The sequence below is a fragment of the Pholcus phalangioides genome, unplaced genomic scaffold, assembly GCF_987345545.1.
Source record: "Pholcus phalangioides strain wild (caught in Gottingen) unplaced genomic scaffold, Ppha-v1.0 ptg000004l_1, whole genome shotgun sequence".
In the NCBI taxonomy this organism is placed as follows: domain Eukaryota; kingdom Metazoa; phylum Arthropoda; class Arachnida; order Araneae; family Pholcidae; genus Pholcus; species Pholcus phalangioides.
In genome coordinates, this window is record NW_028301597.1 from 39,954,562 (window position 1) to 39,974,118 (window position 19,557).

At 35.4% G+C, this 19,557-nt stretch overlaps 1 protein-coding gene across 13 annotated transcripts in view; it reads right to left on the bottom strand.

Moving 5' to 3' along the window:
- Ank2 (Ankyrin 2) overlaps positions 1-19,557 on the bottom strand; it is a 162,650-nt gene that overhangs the window by 2,296 nt on the left and 140,797 nt on the right. For all 13 annotated transcript variants that reach the window (XM_089231495.1, XM_089231488.1, XM_089231494.1 and 10 more), the window contains 2 exons: positions 6,583-11,022; positions 382-445 (listed from right to left, as the gene is read on the bottom strand). In XM_089231495.1, the coding sequence (XP_089087621.1) occupies positions 382-445; positions 6,583-11,022 (4,504 nt within the window). The remainder of the gene's footprint in view (positions 1-381; positions 446-6,582; positions 11,023-19,557) is intronic.

A 19,557-nucleotide genomic window follows, 5' to 3' on the forward strand; every position in this document is an offset into this window, starting at 1 on the left:
TTTGATGCCTATGCTGAGAACATATGCATATATATGTTAGGGTGCTACTTACACACCCATGCAACACGTTCCAGTAAATACAAAATCATTAGAAATTCCTTACAAGAATGCAGTTAGGTAGTAATAGTTTAACCAGGTGCTCTCAACCTGGGTAACATTTGATGTTTTAATTAGACTCACAAGGCACTAAGCTATAAACTACACACGTTAGTTACTAAGAAGCTCAGTGGGCCACACATTGAAGATCCCTACTCTCAACAATAGATCCTCGTCTGATTATGCAATTTAGACAGTACAAAATGTCTAATACCATAGAATAAGATAAATAAGACTGTAAAATGAAATGCATTGTAGAAAAAAGTGAAATGAAACACTACCAACCTAGTAGTTGTCCTGGTAGTGGTTGTACTCATAACATCATCCCCATCACCCTGATCGGCATCTCCTACAGTTATAAATATTTAAAATGCATCAGAAAAAATGTATTGCATCACTCAGAGAAATTCAACAATTGAGAACAATTAATTTGAAGCAATTCTTCAAATACAACATATAACCAAGCATTCTGTTGACTAGGCTCCGATAAATTTTTAAAAAGTAAAAATATACTTTCATCCAGTGCCATCTTAAGGCATGGCCCGGGGGCCTCAAGCGACGAGGGATCTCACAAAAATGAGATCTGGTTAAAATTCGAGAAGTTGTTTGGTAGGGCCTCAGAAAAATCAATTGGCCCGGGGCCCATGATACTCTTAAGATGGACCTACTTTCATCAGGGCTATCTTAAGAGCATTGTGTCTCTCCCCCCCCCCCAGGCCAAGTGATTTTTTGAGGCCCTGTCTTCAGAGGGGAAGGGGACTGACAAATTCTCAAAAATCTCAACTGGATCTCCTTTTTGTGAAACCCCTCTTCTCTCCAGGTGCCCAGGTAAGCCCACGCATTAAGAATCACTGACGTTCATTCGTATCAAGGAACTCAAAATTCATTGTATGAATATTTAGAATATCAGTATATAATTCTGTGTATAAGCGAAACTGATTTTTAGAAAAAAATTTTATCATAATTTGGAAAATATAAATATGAAGTGCCAAAATAATATGAAGCATCCAAGAACATTCAGCATGTTGTAAAAGCTATGCATGTTTAGAGAGCTCAACATCTATACATTGTTGTTTCTATTTTAATTTTGCAAGTAAAAAAAGAAATGCATGGTGCAATCATTTTCATATGTATTATCCACTTTAAGCTTAAACTTTGCTGGAAGGACACTACTTTATGATTTAACCCCTTAACTGCTCAAGTGTGTATATATACACCTTAACTCTGATCGAAAAAGGGTAGCACAGGAGAGAAGATAGCGCAAAATTTTGTCAGCAAATTAAGGAGTTAAACAATGCACTGGTAAGATAAAGGAGGGATTGGCTTGATTTAATGCTGCATAAAATCAAGCAACTTCTTCTTGAAGAAAGCTGTAAATGGTATCCTTTGTGATCTAGAGTAGTCATGTCTATCAATAAAAAGAATCTCGCACAAGACTGCAGTGGAGAAAATCTTTCACTGAAACATACCAGGCTTTTGTGACTCATTAATGAGGTCAATAAAGCTTTCTGAATTTTCAAGTAACTCGGTATACAAGCAAAAATTTTGAACAAATTTTGACTCAGCCAACGAGTAATGTTTTGTAAGATGAGAAAAGCTGCATTAGACTCAGAAGAGGGCTCTCAGCTTCATTCTAACCACGGTGTTGTACTTGAACAAGATATTTTTTCCACTAAGCAACCAGGACTTCAGATTTGGTAACCAACCCAATTAGGATTCCCAGTCAATGCGATATTGTTCATATTTATTGTCTGAATACAGCATCCATAGTGCTTTGAAATACATTAGCATAGTTGCATTTTCCTTTTTGTTTTGTTGTTTCCTTCTGAGAGTATATTAGACAAAGGTTTACTTATTTTTTCCAAATGTCTCTCTCCTTTCTATAGTCTAGCTATATCTTCTATTTCTGTCTATTACATAGCATTTAAAAAAGCATGTATAGAGATATGACTCAGTTTATCTCCATGACAACAAGCTATCTACTCAGACACGTCACTATAAGCTCATTCAAAATGACCATACAGCCTGAATTCCTTCCATCATAGTATTGAGGATGGCTATAGAAACCCCATGTTTTATCCGTTTTTGAAATTCTCAGCCTCAGAGGCGACTATGTCAATTTTACAAACTCTGAAACTCAATAGAAGAGACACTCTCTTATGAAATTTCAAAAGACTACCATCAGTCGTTAATTATTATTTTTTGAGGGGATCTAATTGATGGATTATTTGCTTTAATCTAATCCTATTCGGACGCTGGCTGGACTCTTGGCTAGACTTTTAGTGTAATGTCTGTTAGTAATAGGTAAGTTCTTTAACCAGTCAAGCTGGCCAATTAATTTCTCCACTTATTTTTCTTTTTTAAACGTTTGAAGCTGATAAAATATACAGGGTGTTTCAAAAAGAATCATCTGATTTAAAAAACCATAACTATTCAGCGTTTCAATCGAATAATGTATAGGTAGAAAAAGGGAAATCTCGAGTTTCACACAGTTGCTGGCAGGTAACGCTCTTCCTTTGGCCATCACTCTAGTGTTTGTCAAGATGGCGACTGCACAATAGAAATTGTTTTGTGTTCTAAGTTTCATGAAGTGCGAGTCCATAACAACTGTTCATCATGCTTTTTGTTGACAATACCTTGGTGTTGAACTGCCTACCGCTCAGAGCATTAGGCGATGGTATAAACAATTCAGAGATACAGGTTTTCTGTGTAAAGGGAAATCTGATTACCATCCCTGCATGTCAGATGAAAAGATGGACAGCATCCAACAGAGTTTTGCATGTGTAGTCTACAGAAATCACAGTAGATGCAAACATGCTCGCAAAAGTTTGAGATGAATTTGACTACTGTATAGACATATGCCATGCATCCCAAGGTGGACATATTGAGCACCTTTAATTTGGTTTGTAAAAAACTATGATTAGCCATGTAATGTAAATTAATCTTAAGTGTCTAAGTTCAATATTTTTTGTAATATGCGCATTTCAAATTGGGTGATTCTTTTTGAAAAACACTGCGTTTTCCTGATTAAAATTTTTTATGAATACCATTGATACTGACTTCAATGTTCTTAACTATTTTTTAAATTAACAAAAAAATTATAATTGAAATAACTATTAGTTTTCAAAAATTTAAATGATTACATTAAAAATTGGCACAACGGCATACACCATTGTAACCAGCTGACTGGTTAAAAAACATTGATAATGGGGATTGGATCTAAACTAAAAATGATTTTTAAAACACGTGCAAAATTAAATCGTCAAAACACTAATGTAGATAAAATGAATACAATCTTTATAACAAAAAAAAAAAAATCACTCATTCTACAAATATAGTAACATCCATAAAATAATCACGATCAAGTAAATGAGAAAGTTTTGTTCCAAAATGCAAGCACAGCCAATGAAAAATATACTTATCAACTGGAGATGGCAATGCACTAAGCAATGACTGTATTCATGAAAAGAAATAAAATGAGAAATAAAACAAATCTGAAAAAAATATTTTTTTTTCCATTTAAATAAGAAATATACTACCAGCATTCCAAAAAAATAAAATGCACACACAAAATAAGGTTGGAAAATAAAAATTATAACAATAGAAAAAAATTTAACGAGTTCGGTACAAGAACATCTAATACATGAAAAAAGTACAATTTCAATTTTTGAATGCCCTCACATTTGTAGCTTTAAAACCATTGATTAAAAAAAAAAAACAATACCACTATCTCATTTAATTTTATTTTTCAAAAAATAGTTGATCAATTTTACATAATTGCACTAAATATTATATGTATTACTAACTTACTGCCCATGCTTCTCACCCCAGTAAGGGTAAAGCTAAAAGGTAGAATATACAAATCAGACGATCAACATTGTCATTATGTCTAAACATACATTTTTTAGAAGACTCATTTCGAGACTAGAACCCTCACATAAACACAGAACCTAGTGAAACGGAAGGGCATGATTCTAAAGGTTACATTCACCAAAGGTTAAATGAATAAGATAGGCTAGAGCAGGGGGGGTCAGCAATCTTTTGTGGCAGAAGAGCCAAAACTTTCTTGAACAGCTTTCAGATTGCTGTGAGGGAGTGTCACAAATATATATTTTTACAAATAGGGAAAAAAATTGAATAACTGCAGAGACAAAATCACACACACAAAATTTCATTGGTTTTAAATCAGTGTGACAATTTGCAGAAAGAGCTTTTTAAATTTAATTAACCTTTTCCTGTATGGGGGAGATATCTTGGCCCCTAGAATAGATAGAAGAAACACACATTGAAGCTCTATTCTATCATTGATAACCTGATGAATGGAAAGAGATTTTTTTCTTCTTCTACTTCAAAATATTTTTTCTTTTCTCCCATGATACGGTTTGACAAGGAAAACAAAATTACAGTATAGTATATGTTAAAGGTGGCGGCTAAGTAAAGGGGGGAGGGGGGGGGGGAATAATGGGAAAACCTGGTTGAATTTTTCCCCCTTATTTAATTAATGCTAACACTTTCTTGGATGAGTTGCTGGTACTTCTATGGTATATCAAAAATTTTTTACAAACACCTGTAGGTGAAAGGGTTAAAGTACAATTACAAGTTATCAGTAATTTAGTCTCACAATGTTCATTTAATGAAATTTAAATTACAAAAAGGGTTGCTCCTATAATATGTAGGCCCAATGATACTGAGAATGCCATATATGCATATATTAGTCTACTACTGAACCACACATGCACCTCATCCATATTCCTCTGCAGAACCTCTAATATTAAATTAGTCTGGGAGACTACTCAGAGCCTTGAAACTTATAGAATACATCAAGTTTTTATTAGCTTTTTTATTATTATTAGAAATTAGACTGCAACCCCCCCCCCCCCCCACCTCCTGCCAGTTTTCTAATTGCAGTAGCAAGACATGCTTATTGAGCTTATGTTTTTGTTTGTCAAGCCATAAACTTTTATTTTTCTTCATTTTCATTCAGACACACATGCTCAACGATTTTGGTCGAGAGAGATACATTATATTTTATACATTTTTTGTATACTTCTAGACTCCAAAAAGAAAGTTTGCTGCAAATTAACAAATGTTCCAGGAAAAAACTAAATGGAATAAATATATACCTCTACACTCTTACTAAGGGGGGGAAAAACACTCCCAATTTTTCCGAAGCAAGAAACTTAATTAAAATTCAATGGATTTCAAAAAAACTGAAATCATTTGTTTTACTTAAAATAGTGCAAAGAATTGGAATAATAGCTACTCTAACACAAAACTTCTTTTTAAAAAGTTTTATAGTGACTTTAAAACTTATCAACTGATTTTTGACCAAGAGATATTTCTTTTTAATGATCAAATTATCAACTAGAAAGTTTTATTAATCTCTTGACAATCTGGGATGAGATATCTCGGCCGCGTGTGTAAATAGAAGTATAAAAACTCTCTTTCCCCCCCCCTTGCTTCAGAACACTTCATTAGTAACCCTGAAGAACATTGTCTTTTTTCTACATTTTCTTATCTTTTCTCCCTTACTGCAGTTTGAGGATTAAGAAATATATATAGCATAGCCTATGCATAGGGAAAGGGTAGCTGGGAAAAATACAAACAGAAATCTTCTCATATTTTTTCCTTTATTTCCCATGTACAAATACCAGTTTGAGATTTACCTGTGCCAGTTCCACTACACTTTAAAAGTTTGTTGCCAAAAGCCTGTATGTAAAGGGGGTTTACTGTGTAGATAATAAACATATATGTGCAATGAGCAAAACAATGGGGGGGTTTCTTTCCCTATCATTGGAAACAATAGTTAGGACAGTTATCAAGTCTATTGTCTACTAGCGATAAACAGTTCAAGAAGTTAAAATTGCCCCAAATAAATTAATTTAACTGTACTCTGCTAAAATATATACTAAATTAATACACATAGATGTGGAATTTTACAAGCTCAACAGCATAAGGTCACATTTTTCAACTACTTTCTGTTAAACAGAAGTAAAAATTTGATTTGAGCTCGCAGAACTGCATTCCCAAGAGTTATATTTTAGACGTTTTTTTAATTTCCTCAAACACTAAATACTTCAGCATCTCTCTGGTTTCTAATAATTTCATGGAAAGGGAGGACTTTTCATGCTTTTTTTTTGAAAAAAAACTGAAATAACAAAATGATACACACATATTAAACATAAAAAGTTTCAACATGCACAAAATATTGCAATGTAATAAAATAAAAATAGTCATCCTTAGCAAAAGTGCTTCTAAAATTATTTCAAGAAACAAAATAAATTTTATTTCATGCTCAAATTTAAAGCATAAGTAACAAAAACACTTCATTTTCCAGCCAACAAAACAAAAAAAAGAAAAAGCTTAGACATAGAAAGCAAAATAATTTTTATTTACTAATCACAGAAGGAGGGGAAACTATTGGTATATGAAAACAATCTTTCGACAAATCATTTTAGACACAGGTTAAACAAGTCTACTAGCTACCTGGCAATCCAATGAGATGATCTGTTTGTCCAACACTAGAATCTTCTAATTTAGTAAGCAAGAAATCTGAAGACAATAGTAGACTTTCATCCTGAGGCAAGCTTTCAGGATAAGAACTAAAGAGAGATCTGTGAATTGAAGAGAACTCTGAATCTTGACGATGAACCCACTCCTCTGCAGCAACAGCAGGATCAGATGAACCAACTTCAATACATGTCGATTCCAAAATCTTTCCGGCAATTTCACGGCTTTCATCCCCTGTAATATCCCCTTGCACATATGTAATTTTTGTTTCTGGCTCAATGGAATCTGTACTAGAAACTACTGTATATTCTTCATTTGATGCTTGTGTACTATTAATACTAGAGGACATGACTGAATCAGTTTCATACTGATAAGTAGCATGAGTTGCAGTAGAGCTACTGGGGTCGACAGAATCTGTACTCGATATCATACAATCTCCCTTTCCATTCTTACTACTATTAGAACTAGAATCATGAGCTTCAGTTCCATCAGCTTCTAGTATTCCTATTAGATTGGACGTTTTAATCTCCTCACATATTTTAAAATCAGAATATTGATCATTTGTTTGTTCAGCACCATGTGAATCAGCACCAGATGTTTTATGACCCTCAAATTCTGCTGCATCTGGAAGCTCTTGAACTTCTTCTTCATGAAACTTTTCAACATTACTCTCAGCAATTTTGATTATCTCTTCCATTTCGGTCATTCGTTTTTCATAATCTGAGTCTTCTGACCCATGATCATGAACTGAACTCTCAATATCACCACTGTGAAGTTGAAGATCAGAGGTTTCACTTATTGGAATATCATAAGCATCTGAAGCTCTTGAGACAGCAGTAACGTCTGGAATTTCTCCAGTAACATCACATAACTCTTTTACCGGATCTGATTCACTAATAGTGTCCTTCAATAAGCTTTCATATCCAGCCTTATCAACAGTTCCAAAAGAATCAGCTGGTGCATGACTACCAGCACCTGAAACTATTTCTGCTTCAAGCCTTTCAAATTCGTGCAATGATGAAGCAGCAGAAGCTTCAGCACTGGAATGCATAAGTCTCTGAACGTGGCTACCTTTACCCATTTTGTAAGAATCTAATGATGCTTCACTGCTTTTACTTGCTGCTAGTTCTGCCTCTAGCCTCTCAAACTCTTGTAATGATGATGCTGCAGAAGCTTCAGCACTGGAATGCATGAATCTTTGCACATGACCACCTTTACCCATTTTGTAAGAATCTAATGATGCTTCGCTGCTTTTACTTGCTGCTAGCTCCGCCTCTAGCCTCTCAAACTCTTGTAATGATGATGCAGCAGATGTTTCTGCACTGTGAGGAAAACCTTTCCTTCCTTCAAAACTTGGTGTACTAAGTTTATCATCTTCTGGCATTAGACTAGGAAACATGTCTGATTCTTTAAGCTCGAATTCCTCTTCTTCAGTCTGTGAAACAGTTTCTGCTGATATGCCAGTGATGCTGGGTATTAAACTTTGTTGGGCACCCGATTCCCTGATTGCACTGGTCATATCACATATTGGAGATTCCTCCACATCACCATGAGATACAACTTGTTTTTCATATCTTTCATCTTCTGGAGATGTATCAATTACATCGACTGAACTACTGCTGTGTACTTTTACTTGCAATTCTGCTAGTTGTTCTGTTGCTCCAATAGTACTTGAAATACCCTCTTCTGCAACACTGCTTGTTTGATCGACTGTACGTGCTGTTGTATGAGAAGTCATAGAGCACTGATCGCTTTCAGGAAGGAAGCTAGTTTGGTATAGCGACCGGGATGAAGTTGCACCACCATGCTCTTCCTCATCAGTTGGCAGCTGTTGCTGAGCTTCAGGTTGCTCTGCTTCAGCAAATTCATTAGAGATTTGAGAAACTGAATGCAAGCAAGAAGCAGGTGGAATTTCTAAATCCTGAACTCCTGCCTGAACACTATTGATACTTGAATGAACTAGTTCATCTCCATCATGTACAGCTGGAATAATATCAGGAACATTACCATTCATAGCATGAACTGCTGCAGCACCCATATGTTCTTCCAACTCGAATTGAAGCTCATCTGCTGGGTTTTCATCCTCAGCCAATCCATCTTCATAGTTATTAAAACCATCATAATCAGCATTATATTCTACTTCTACTGGACCATTCAGTTGTAAGTATGGTTCTGGTTGAACCTGCTCAACCATAGGAACACCTACTTCCACTTGCTCATCTGAATGGAAGCCTTCATAAATGGCATTTGGAGATGGTTGAATAAGAGAAGATGAAGAGCCTGGTACAGACACATGAACAGCAGTATCCATACTGGATGTTTGCCAAGTCTGTTCGCTCTGCGTGACAGAATCTGATGCGGACAATTGATCATCAATGGCACATACTTCTGTCACATCCTCAGTGCTTCTTCCTGATGATGGCCTGAAACCCTCTGTTTCAGACAGAAATGAGGGACAAACACTCTCATCACAAGGCTTATCTGGACTTTTGCTGCAACTCTCAAGATCCGTACTTTCTAAGGAACTGGATGTGTGATATGGCCTTAGAGAATAACTATCATCAATTGATTCTTTGGGTTGACTTTGAGAACCACCAGCAAAATTAAGATGTTCAGAAAATACTTCATCAGTAGCAGATGTCTGATAGCATTCTGCAGGAGTAAAACTGACAACTTCATCACTCTGTTGAATTTCGAGTGCTGGTCTATCCCATCCAGGCATGAACGGAAGTTCCACACCCCCTCTTATTACAGATTCAGGAATCTGGATATCATATGGCTCTTTCAATAAATTTGAAGATTCTTCATCCAAAACAGGCATTTCAAAGTCAGTACCAAATTCCATTTCTATCTCTTGGGCAGAAGGCACCAAAGTTTCGCTGGCTTCAGAAGAAACCTCAACACTGGCTAAATTTCCAGAACTTTCAGAATCAACAGAATATGCAGATTCACGAGAGCTATGGCTCAAGGAAGAACATGCAGTTGAGTATGATGTTTCTTGGGAAGATGTTGCAGCAGTTGCATAAGACCCAGATATCTCCCCAGTAGTTTCTTGAGAAGTCGCACACGTTTCATATTCAGAAGCTTGTCCACTCAGAACATTGACTTCAAATTCAGATGAACATGGTCTACTACCAGCTGGTGTACTATGTCTACTTTTCCCACCACTGTCGGATGTCTCCACCGAATAATAATGACTTTCAATTTCCCCTGAGCTGGAAAATGATGAATCTTTCTTTGAAGGAGCTTTAAGTTCAGAACTGCCTGGAAATTTTTTTTCATCAGAATCTGAATCACTTTTTTTGTCACGTTTAGAAGATTTGTCACTCGGAGGTGATGGGTGTTTTGTAATTTGTGGGAAATCACCCGAATGTTTTTCTTCTGAAGAATCTTTAGCTTCACTAATATCTTCGATCTCTTGAGATACATCTTTCTCAGGAATAGAACACTCTGGTGCAGTAACTTTGGGAGAGTCTGCAAGAGACTGTTCTTGTTCATCTATTGCAGATGCAGCTAAGCCTAAAGACTGTTTGACCGGAACAGACACATCCTCTGCTTTCTGGCTGAACTCAAAACTAGTCCCTTGAAGATCTAATGGTGAATCGCTGGATTCTAGAGATGAATACTCTTCAATAGTAGACACTTGTTTAGTAGATTTCAATGACCTAATTTCTTTTTTACCAGACCATGTACTATTTCTCATGTGACTACTGTCAGGTGCCATTTCAATAGCCCCAAGTTCTGCAAAGTTCTCCTGTTCTATTGAATGAATTGATGGAGAAACATTAGCTGCTAGAGCTCGCAGTTGCTCAGTGAGTGAATGCTCTTCTTTGGCTTCTTCATATTCTTTTAAATCATCATATTCAATATTTTCTGACAAAACAGTGAATGAAGCTTCAGGTTCAGGGGACACATCCCGATCTTCAGAAATATCTTCATCCTTTTGGTGTTGCTCCTCCGTTGCTTCTGATGATAGACCAAGTTTGCTGAAGCTTTCACCTTCTGGTTCTGGAGTTGAGGGTGAAATGGTTTTTTTCTCAGGAGAACAATATTCAATATCTTCCCCAAGTTGCTGTGAAATAATTTCTGTTTTGATGTGTGAATACATTTCAGTCTCTCTCTTTGCTTCCATCTGCTTTTCAATTTCTTCTCCAATGTATTTTACTTCTAATGGGCTGTCTTCGATCTCTTGCCCAATTTCTTCCTTCAGAATTTGAGATTTTACAACAGCTGATATATCCAATTGTAGAGCCAAGTCTGATGGAGGTTTTCCACTTCGAATTTCCACATCATCAGCAGGTAATAAGGCATCTGCTATGCCAGTTTCTTTTTGAAAGTCAACTTTTGCTGTTGTCTCAGAGATAATATTACTAGGTTCATCACTCTCTTCATGTGAGCTTTCCGCAAAGGCATGTGCTAAAATTTCAGCAAATAGCTAATTAGTAAGGGAAAAAACCGAGAATGAAAAAAAAGGTTCTACAAATGTGCATCTTTTCATGCACTAATGTGATTCCAATTCAGAATCGGGAATGCAAAAAATAAAAACACATGCTTGCAGGAAGAATAGGCCTTTAAAAACATGCATGGCATCCAGCCATAGAGGTGAGACACAATTTGAAACATCATTTTTCCATGCAAAAAATATTTCATACATGATCCATTCAGTGATAGAATACATGGAAAAAACTGTAAAAATAAAGAGCAATAAATATTTTCAAATAATTCACAGTGCTTCCAATGAAACCATATTTTTCAAATGTATTCATTCAAACCCATGCATAAAAGAAAAAGGAAATAAAATATAAAAATGTAACTGTATAGTTACAGTACAGAATTTATAGTACTCACAAAATATGAAACATCACACAATTGCGAGTTTTATCCATAGAGAAGACAGAATCAGAATAAAGACAGGAAAATAAAAATAAAATGCATTGGATAGTTTACCACTACATAGTTTCTGCTGAGAGAGAGAAAGAAATAGAGGAGACAGATGACATATACACAAACACATTGGTAAAATGACAAGATTTAAAACAAAAAACGAAAAAAAAAAAAGTTTATTGAAATGTACCACAAGACAATTCACACAGTACACACACAACATGCAAAAAAATTTATAGTTTCACTCACAAATACACATTATCTGTACTTTTCCTTCACTAAAATATCAATAAAACATGACAATTTCTTCAGGGAAAACAAAAACTGAAAATTCCAATCACTGAAGTGATTTAAAGACTGCTTATTATATATAGATATTTCAAGTGGAATCAAATTATTTTTAAAATAAACTGAACTTTTAAAATAGTTTAATACTTAATCTTTTATCTTGACAGCTCATTAAAAGATCAAGTGCTGCGAAAGGGGAAAAATTATAAATAACTTATTCCTTTTTTTTTAAATAATTGTCATGTTTCCACACACCATGCCATCAAAACCTAATGCAAATGTTTCGTGCTTTTAAAAAATTGTATGGAACTTTTTTTAAATTCTTTTTCAGGTGCAGATAGTAAATTATCTGAAGTTTTATGATAAGTTCGAAGAAAAAAAGTGGTTTTGCATACGGTTCATATTCCTTGGATGTGGCTATTAACTAAAAAGAAAAAAACTTCAAATTCATTATGAAAAAATTTAATGATAAAAAGTAATGATGAAAGTAACTAATTTCAATATCAACTCATTAGCAGTAAATACAAGATCAAGGCTATTTGTTTTATAAATGCTTGTATTATAGATCAATTATTCTTTAATTAAATTACAAATTTCACCCAGTACTCAATGGCAATATGAGCACTCAAATAAAAAATGTAATTAATACAAGATAATTTCTTAGACTTGATGCGAGGAAATGTTTTGTCTTTTTTTGACTTATTAAATTTTATAATCTAAAACCAGTGATTACTTTTTTTAAATCTTTTGTCTGAACATATAGAGGTCCAAATATGGGCAAGCTAGTAGAAAATTCTGCCTCTGTTACAAGGGCATGAAAGTATCATTGTGATAGGAAAAAGGGTCTTTATTGCTCTTGTGGGAGGATGAAACAGGTGTCATTTTTCCACTAAATCATGTAGTATAATGCCTCAAACTTTATCATGTTTAGTTAATTCGATTTTCAGGACATTTTAATAATTACTGCCCGTTTTATTGTTCCCATATTGCTGATGGGATAATCAACTGTTTTGATAACCTACACAAAGGAATATCATTAACTAATAAATGTAAAAGTCTAACATATTATTGGTCTAAATATGAGTTTGCAAACATTTTTCCATCTGAAGGTTTTTAATAACTGGCTGTTGTGAAGATGAATTTTGGAAAGAAAATTCAACTGCCTTTGTTGGAAATCGAACCCACGTCCTTTCACTTCCTGGGTAAACCATCCTAGACTGCAAAGGCAACAAATCCCTCAATCTTTCATTGGAGCTCGTGTGCACTGATATGGACGGCTGGACCTGATTCAGGCCAAGCTCACAACTGCTAACGCTGTCACCATAAAAAGGTTTTTAACAACTGGCTGTTGTACAGAGATGAATTTTGGAGAGAGAAAATTCAACTGCCTTTGCGGGGAATCGAACCCACATCCTCTCACTTTCTGGGTGAACACCCTAGACCAGTGTTTCTTAACCTTCTTCAGCTCATGGCCCCCCTATGGATAAAATTTTTTCTTGTGCCCCCCCCCCCCCTGTATAGGCCAGGGCCACCCTCTGCCCTCGTCCAAGATTGAGATACTTTTATTTATTTTTATTATGAATGAAATTTGAATAAATCAGATCAATATCTGGAATCCTGGCTAGGAACGGATTCAAATGGTGTATTATCATCCCTCCCAGGAGTCAAATTATATGGTAAAAAACGGTTTATGTAAAATACGGGACGATCCAACGAACCTGCACGATAAATCGATAAAACTGGAAACAACAGCTTACACATGAAAAAATCATAGTACCAGATCCCATATAGTGCAGTCCCCTGTCTCCATTATAGACATGAAGATCCGAGTCATGCCCACATAGACCCAAGGGTTAAGATGGCCCTGGTTCTATTGACGGATCTGTTTGATTCTGAAAGTAGTAATATTTTTCATGTTTCCCTTTTAAAGCTTTTCTCTTCACAGCTTTCTATGACTCCCTTCACCACCTGTCGTGGATCACCTTTCTTCTGATTTTCTCCCGTGGCCCCCCCTAGAATATCTCAGGACCGCAAGGGGACCATATGGCCCCAGGTCGAGAACCACTGCCCTAGACTACCATTTTTCCATCTGTTACATATCTTTCTACAATTTCTTGACTTGTCATTGTACTTAAAAGTACAATTTAAATTGCATTTTATTCAACACAAAATTATCTCTGGCGGGTATTATTTTATAGTCTTCTGTTCACAGAAATTATTTCTGTTTATCTTTTCTGGGGAGTTGATACAAAGCCTTCTTAACAGTGACATTAGTCTCTAGGCCAGGGGATGTCTTGGGGGAAGAGAAATAACTAGCTGGAAACATAGAAATAAGAAAATAAATATACAATGGGTAGTGCATATTGCAGACCATCAACTGAATACTACAATTTTCATAACTTTTAAATTTGTAGTTAAATTTGTTATAAAACATTATTTGAAGCATGTTTTTGCTTCCTATCTTCATCCTTTATGTTTTAGAGTGTACTAATATATCAAAATCTTTAAAAAAGTACATATACAGGGCGTCTCAGCATCGGGTTTACAAACTTTTAGGAGGGGTAGGGTACACCCAGATGACTCAGAATCACATGTAATGCAGCGTTGGAAATGCTTTTCTAATGCGTTAGATTTGGGAGCGGTGGTTCCGAACGTTTGGTGCATTGGCCTGCTTGATTGCCTTGTTTAATACTTCCACAGTCCCCAGACTGGGGGCATAACAAAACATTGGTGTATAACACCCCTGTTGACAGCAATGAGGAACTAGTTGCCTAAATTGTAGGAAGGCCTACACATTGCATGGAATTTTCCAGAATGTTTGAAATTCATTACACCCGAGATGCAAGACCGGCATTACAGCTCATGGATGACACTTAACATCTCCGACCTTTTGATGACATTTATTATTATAACATGTGTTCAGTTACATGGGGGTCTTTTATGCTTCCCTGATGCGGTAGCATCAGGGAAGCATTTTCAACCATGCATTGCTATATGATTCCAAGTCATCTAGGCTTACCCTATCCCCTGTAGAAGTTTATAAACCTGGTGCTGAGACACCCTGGATATGGCAAGACCTCAAAATGTAACATGTATTTGGACCTTCTCCTCTATAATAAATGTTCAGTACTACTATTAAACCACACATGCACCTCATAAATATTCCTCGGGGGAACTTCTAAGGAATTAGGGGCATGTCTGAATGTGCCATGTATGTTTTCTGTACTTAAAATGAAATTTGCTTCTGAGGAATGACATGTATTTATGAAGTACTGTCATCTACCTTCTGAGTTAGGAAGCAAACAGCTCTGCAGCTTATTTTACATGATTTATGTGTGAAATTTTAGATGGCCCGATTTCTCTCTGTGGTGAACCTTTTTTGGAGATCAGTTTGCATTTGCACCTTAAAGTTGAAAATAATCAAATTCAGCTGACTACCACTACGCCATTAGTGGAGTTTGAACCTGGATCATCGCAATGTGAGGCCATCAGAATGTAAATATGCAGTACTGGTGATTTTCTGAAGTTCATCTGAAAACACCTAGTATCACCTCTTACTGATGACACAAAAATCTTGTGTCCCAGCAAAATTTGATTGATCATTTCTCTGACTTAACCCTGACCAAAACTCCAAAAGAAATATAATTCAAAGGGGCAAATCTTAATCTTCTGAATTTTTGTATTTAACACAAGTTTGTTTTTTTTTTCCTTACAGAACTTTTTCCTGACTTTTGCTCAATATTTACATTTTCCTTGACCATTTTTCATTTCCCTGACTCTCCAGGTCACTGAGAACCCTGAAGAAGTTGATGTCAACTTTGATTCTTTTTTTCTCAAAGAAAAGTTATGTATATTGGCAATTCTCAATGTGGAAGGGTATGTTTAAATTTTCTTTTCTATATTTTAGAAAAAAAAATTGTATCATCTTTTTAATTGAATTAAATTTTGTGTTGTACACAATCGGTGTCTTCACTTATGGTGTCGATCATATCTTGATCTATTGAGCTGAAGTCAGATAAATTCTTATCAGACTATGAAATTGCCAGAAAGGTCACTTACTTTACTTAATTATACATGCCACTTGTAAAACATTTCTCTGAGGAATTTTAAAGAATTGATACAGGCCAAAATGTGTATTACGAGTGAATGTGTGGCCTTAACAGATTTATGTTGACAGAGTTATGCATATTTCATGTTCTAGTGTTGCTGCCACGTCTTCCATGCGTGAAAGTGACAGATGGCTGGGTTTTCATGTTACGTAAGTATTGCGTCAAAGGTTTGCCTGCTATCTGAAGAAAAGCAATTTCCGAATGGAAGACTTGCTAGCATTTGCATCTCAAAATTGGAAAACCAACTTCAGCTGACCATCACTGTGCCACTAACGAGGTGTTTGAACCTAGATACTTGCATTGAGAGTTCAACGTAACATATCCACATGGTCGCAATAGTGACTATGAGTGAGGCCACTGTAAAATGTAAAAAAGGGACCTTAATCTCAACAAAAAAATTAAAATTGAAGATATGAAATTTAAGAATATGAATTGAGGTATTATGAAGTTCTGAAAGATGAGTTTGATGCTTTAAATAAAAAACTGAGATTGAAGAGATTAAAAGACATTGAAACCCTCTTATTTGGAGGAATTTGTTGAGTATATTGATCATTTTCAATTTTTTTTGCATCACGATTATTTTCTGCACACGAGGGCTAATTAGACTGGGACCTATCATTTATTGCCAATTTTGAACAGCAGCTTTTTTTTATACTCGCCAAGAAGTTGGTGCGCTAACCCCTTGGTGTGGGACTCTGTGGTAATAATCTTTTCTCTGGTCATGTTGTGTTCATGTTGCTCACAGAATAAGGTGCTAAGCGAGATGGCACAAGTGATCCCTAATTGTATATATCCCCCCCCCCCCACCAAAAATATATTAAATATTAAATATATTATATGAAAATATATTTTGTATATTTTCATCGGCTCCACTGGAGTGAATGAACTCAACCCAATAAAACTAATACTGGCTTCCAGTTCACAAGTTATCAAACCCATTTGCTCACCAAGGTGGTGTTAAGCGAGATGACTCACTTCCATGGATATTTTATATTATACAATAAGATTCTACTTTTGTTTGCTTGTTGTATCCTATGTATATAATGTGACAAGTGCATTAATTTTTATTTTTTACATTTATTAGGATAACTTAAGATGACAGATGAGATGGCATGTCTCCCCCCCCCCCCAAATCATTTCTAAAATATACCTTCATTCTAATATATGCACATTCATCCTTCTTAATGAAACCCTAGAACTTTTCTCCCCCTCCCAACCCTATCTCATCTGTTATCACCACAAAATTTGTTAATCGCAACAGTACCAAATTGTACGAAGAAAAATATGTGAAAAAATTTTTTTTACTCAAAACAAAGCATTGCGAACTCTACCAAGAATCTGAGCTGAGAGAGATCTCGGCAACGAGATAAGTCCAGTGTCAAAGTTCTGCCATTAATTCATTCAAGTGCCATATCACCGTTTATGTTGTACCTCCGCATCAGGAAAGTTTCTGACAAGGACGAACTAAGCACATTGATAATTTTTCTGACAAAAACAAACCAGGACATTGAACTCACGACACCTCTAAACATTCTTTGGTACTTTAGGTGAATAAATTTGTTGAGTATAACTCCAAAAAAAGTGAAATTAATGTAAAAAAATATTGAATTATTGAAAATTTCTCTTCGCAATAATTGGTAGGTATGCAGAATGGACTAATCAAAAATCTGTTTTTTCTGAAATCAATTTTTTTCTGATCATGGAAACTGCTGTTGGATACATCTGATTGCGAGTAATTACTCTTTACTATGCCATTCAGGGCAGCAACTAAGGCAGACTGGGAGGGATGCTGAACCAAGAGGGAACACTAAGTTTATTTTTTCCCATTCAAAATTTTGTGAAGGAGGGTGCAAAAATCAATACTACCACTACACCATACATACATCTCGTAAACATTCCTCTGGAAAATTTCTAATGGACTAATGCATGTCAGAAAATGTGTGTGCGTGCGTATATCATGTGTGGCCTGAACAAGTTCATGATATCAGAGGTTCTAAAATTGGCAATGTCCAACAGCATCTAGCTTGAGGGATTAGATGAAATTATAAATAAATACATTATAAATTAATCGGAGTTGCGCAGAACATCCATGCTAAATCAAATTATAATTATATGCACATAAGTCAATCGTCCAATTATAATCATTAATATGAGACTGGAATCTTGAATTTGAATTGTCCTTCACTGTCAGAGAAGCAGCCCTCTCTTGTCGACATTTCACCAACTATGCATGCAGGTAATGTCAAATTCATGGAGGTCAAAATATATACTGGCCCCTGGCAATTGAGTAAATTTTTATTTCTCATTATGACCCCGATGCCATTATCCAATAATAAAAGACACTATTTTTCCATTCAGAAGTTTATTTTGGTCAAAAGGACTTCCCTACATACTTTGTATTAAACTGTTGAAGGGGGTTAAAAAATAAAATGCCTGTAATACACAATCAAAAAAAGTTTGAAATCAATGAATACTAAGTAAAATGTAATTTAATATAGGGGTTTAAGAACTTGTGAATAGGGATAAATGTTTCTCGGGTTCATCTCAATCAAGGAAAAGTGGGAATCAGAGTGCTTCAATCTCCAGAATTTCGTGTGCTTCGGTCGCTGGTTAACATAATCTACTATTTACTATCATTTAAGTATTGCACATAATTAAAGATTATTATTACCCACAATTATAGATTATTTGAATTGAAAACGAAAGCTTAAGAAATTTTAGATATAGTTTGTACAGAGATAATCCTTTGCCATTGCGATGTACATCAAGACTTTTTTCTGGCTAATCTTTGTATCAGCCAGCTGTTAAAAGAACTTCGTATGTAAATAGCGGAAAGTAACCATCATTCTCGGATGAAACTAAACTGTCTCACGATGGTCCCAGGCGGTAGGCAGATAAGCTCAAGCCGCCGCACGAAGGGGGGGGGGGCAGTGCTAATAAAATGACTCATATATATATTATATATATGAGGCCTTTCAAAATACCTAGAAGAAACCACACTTTAAAAGAGCTTCAAAACTTCCCATAGAGTACATAACACTGTCTGCTTCCTTTTTTGAAAAAAGGAGTAAAAAGGGGATATATAATACAAACACACAGGATAGTTCAGACAAGTGGTTTTGATATTGAATCTGGCTGACTCTTTTCTCCGTGCGGCTATACATTTTTCACACAGCAGTCTTCATCAATCAGTGGGCCACCACATCAATAAATGTTTTTTTTAATTTGCTATTAAAAAATTTAATACAGATTTGTAGAAATAATTTCCTCACCACAGGTTCGACTACTAAACAGGTCATTGTGTCTGAGGATGGGGGGCTGGCTGAATGTATCTCATGGATTGCCAATGAGCTTTAAGCCTAAAATCCTATTTAATAATTGATGCAGTTCATAAATTATAATAATTAAACTATTACACTGATATATTCACATTAATTAAAAGAATTATTACAGCCTAAACTATTCTAAAATTATGTTTGGAAATGTAATTTATAATAAAAAAAAATTCTTTAGGAAAATCTACTAAACTATACGGAAAAACTAAGTTCCCCCTTTCGGAGTATAATAAGCGCTTTTTATTTATTTCTTTTAATTTCGATGAATTAGTTTTGAAGCAAAGACATTTGCCACTAAGAAAAAGGTTCCTATTCGGCACTTACAGCAACATAAT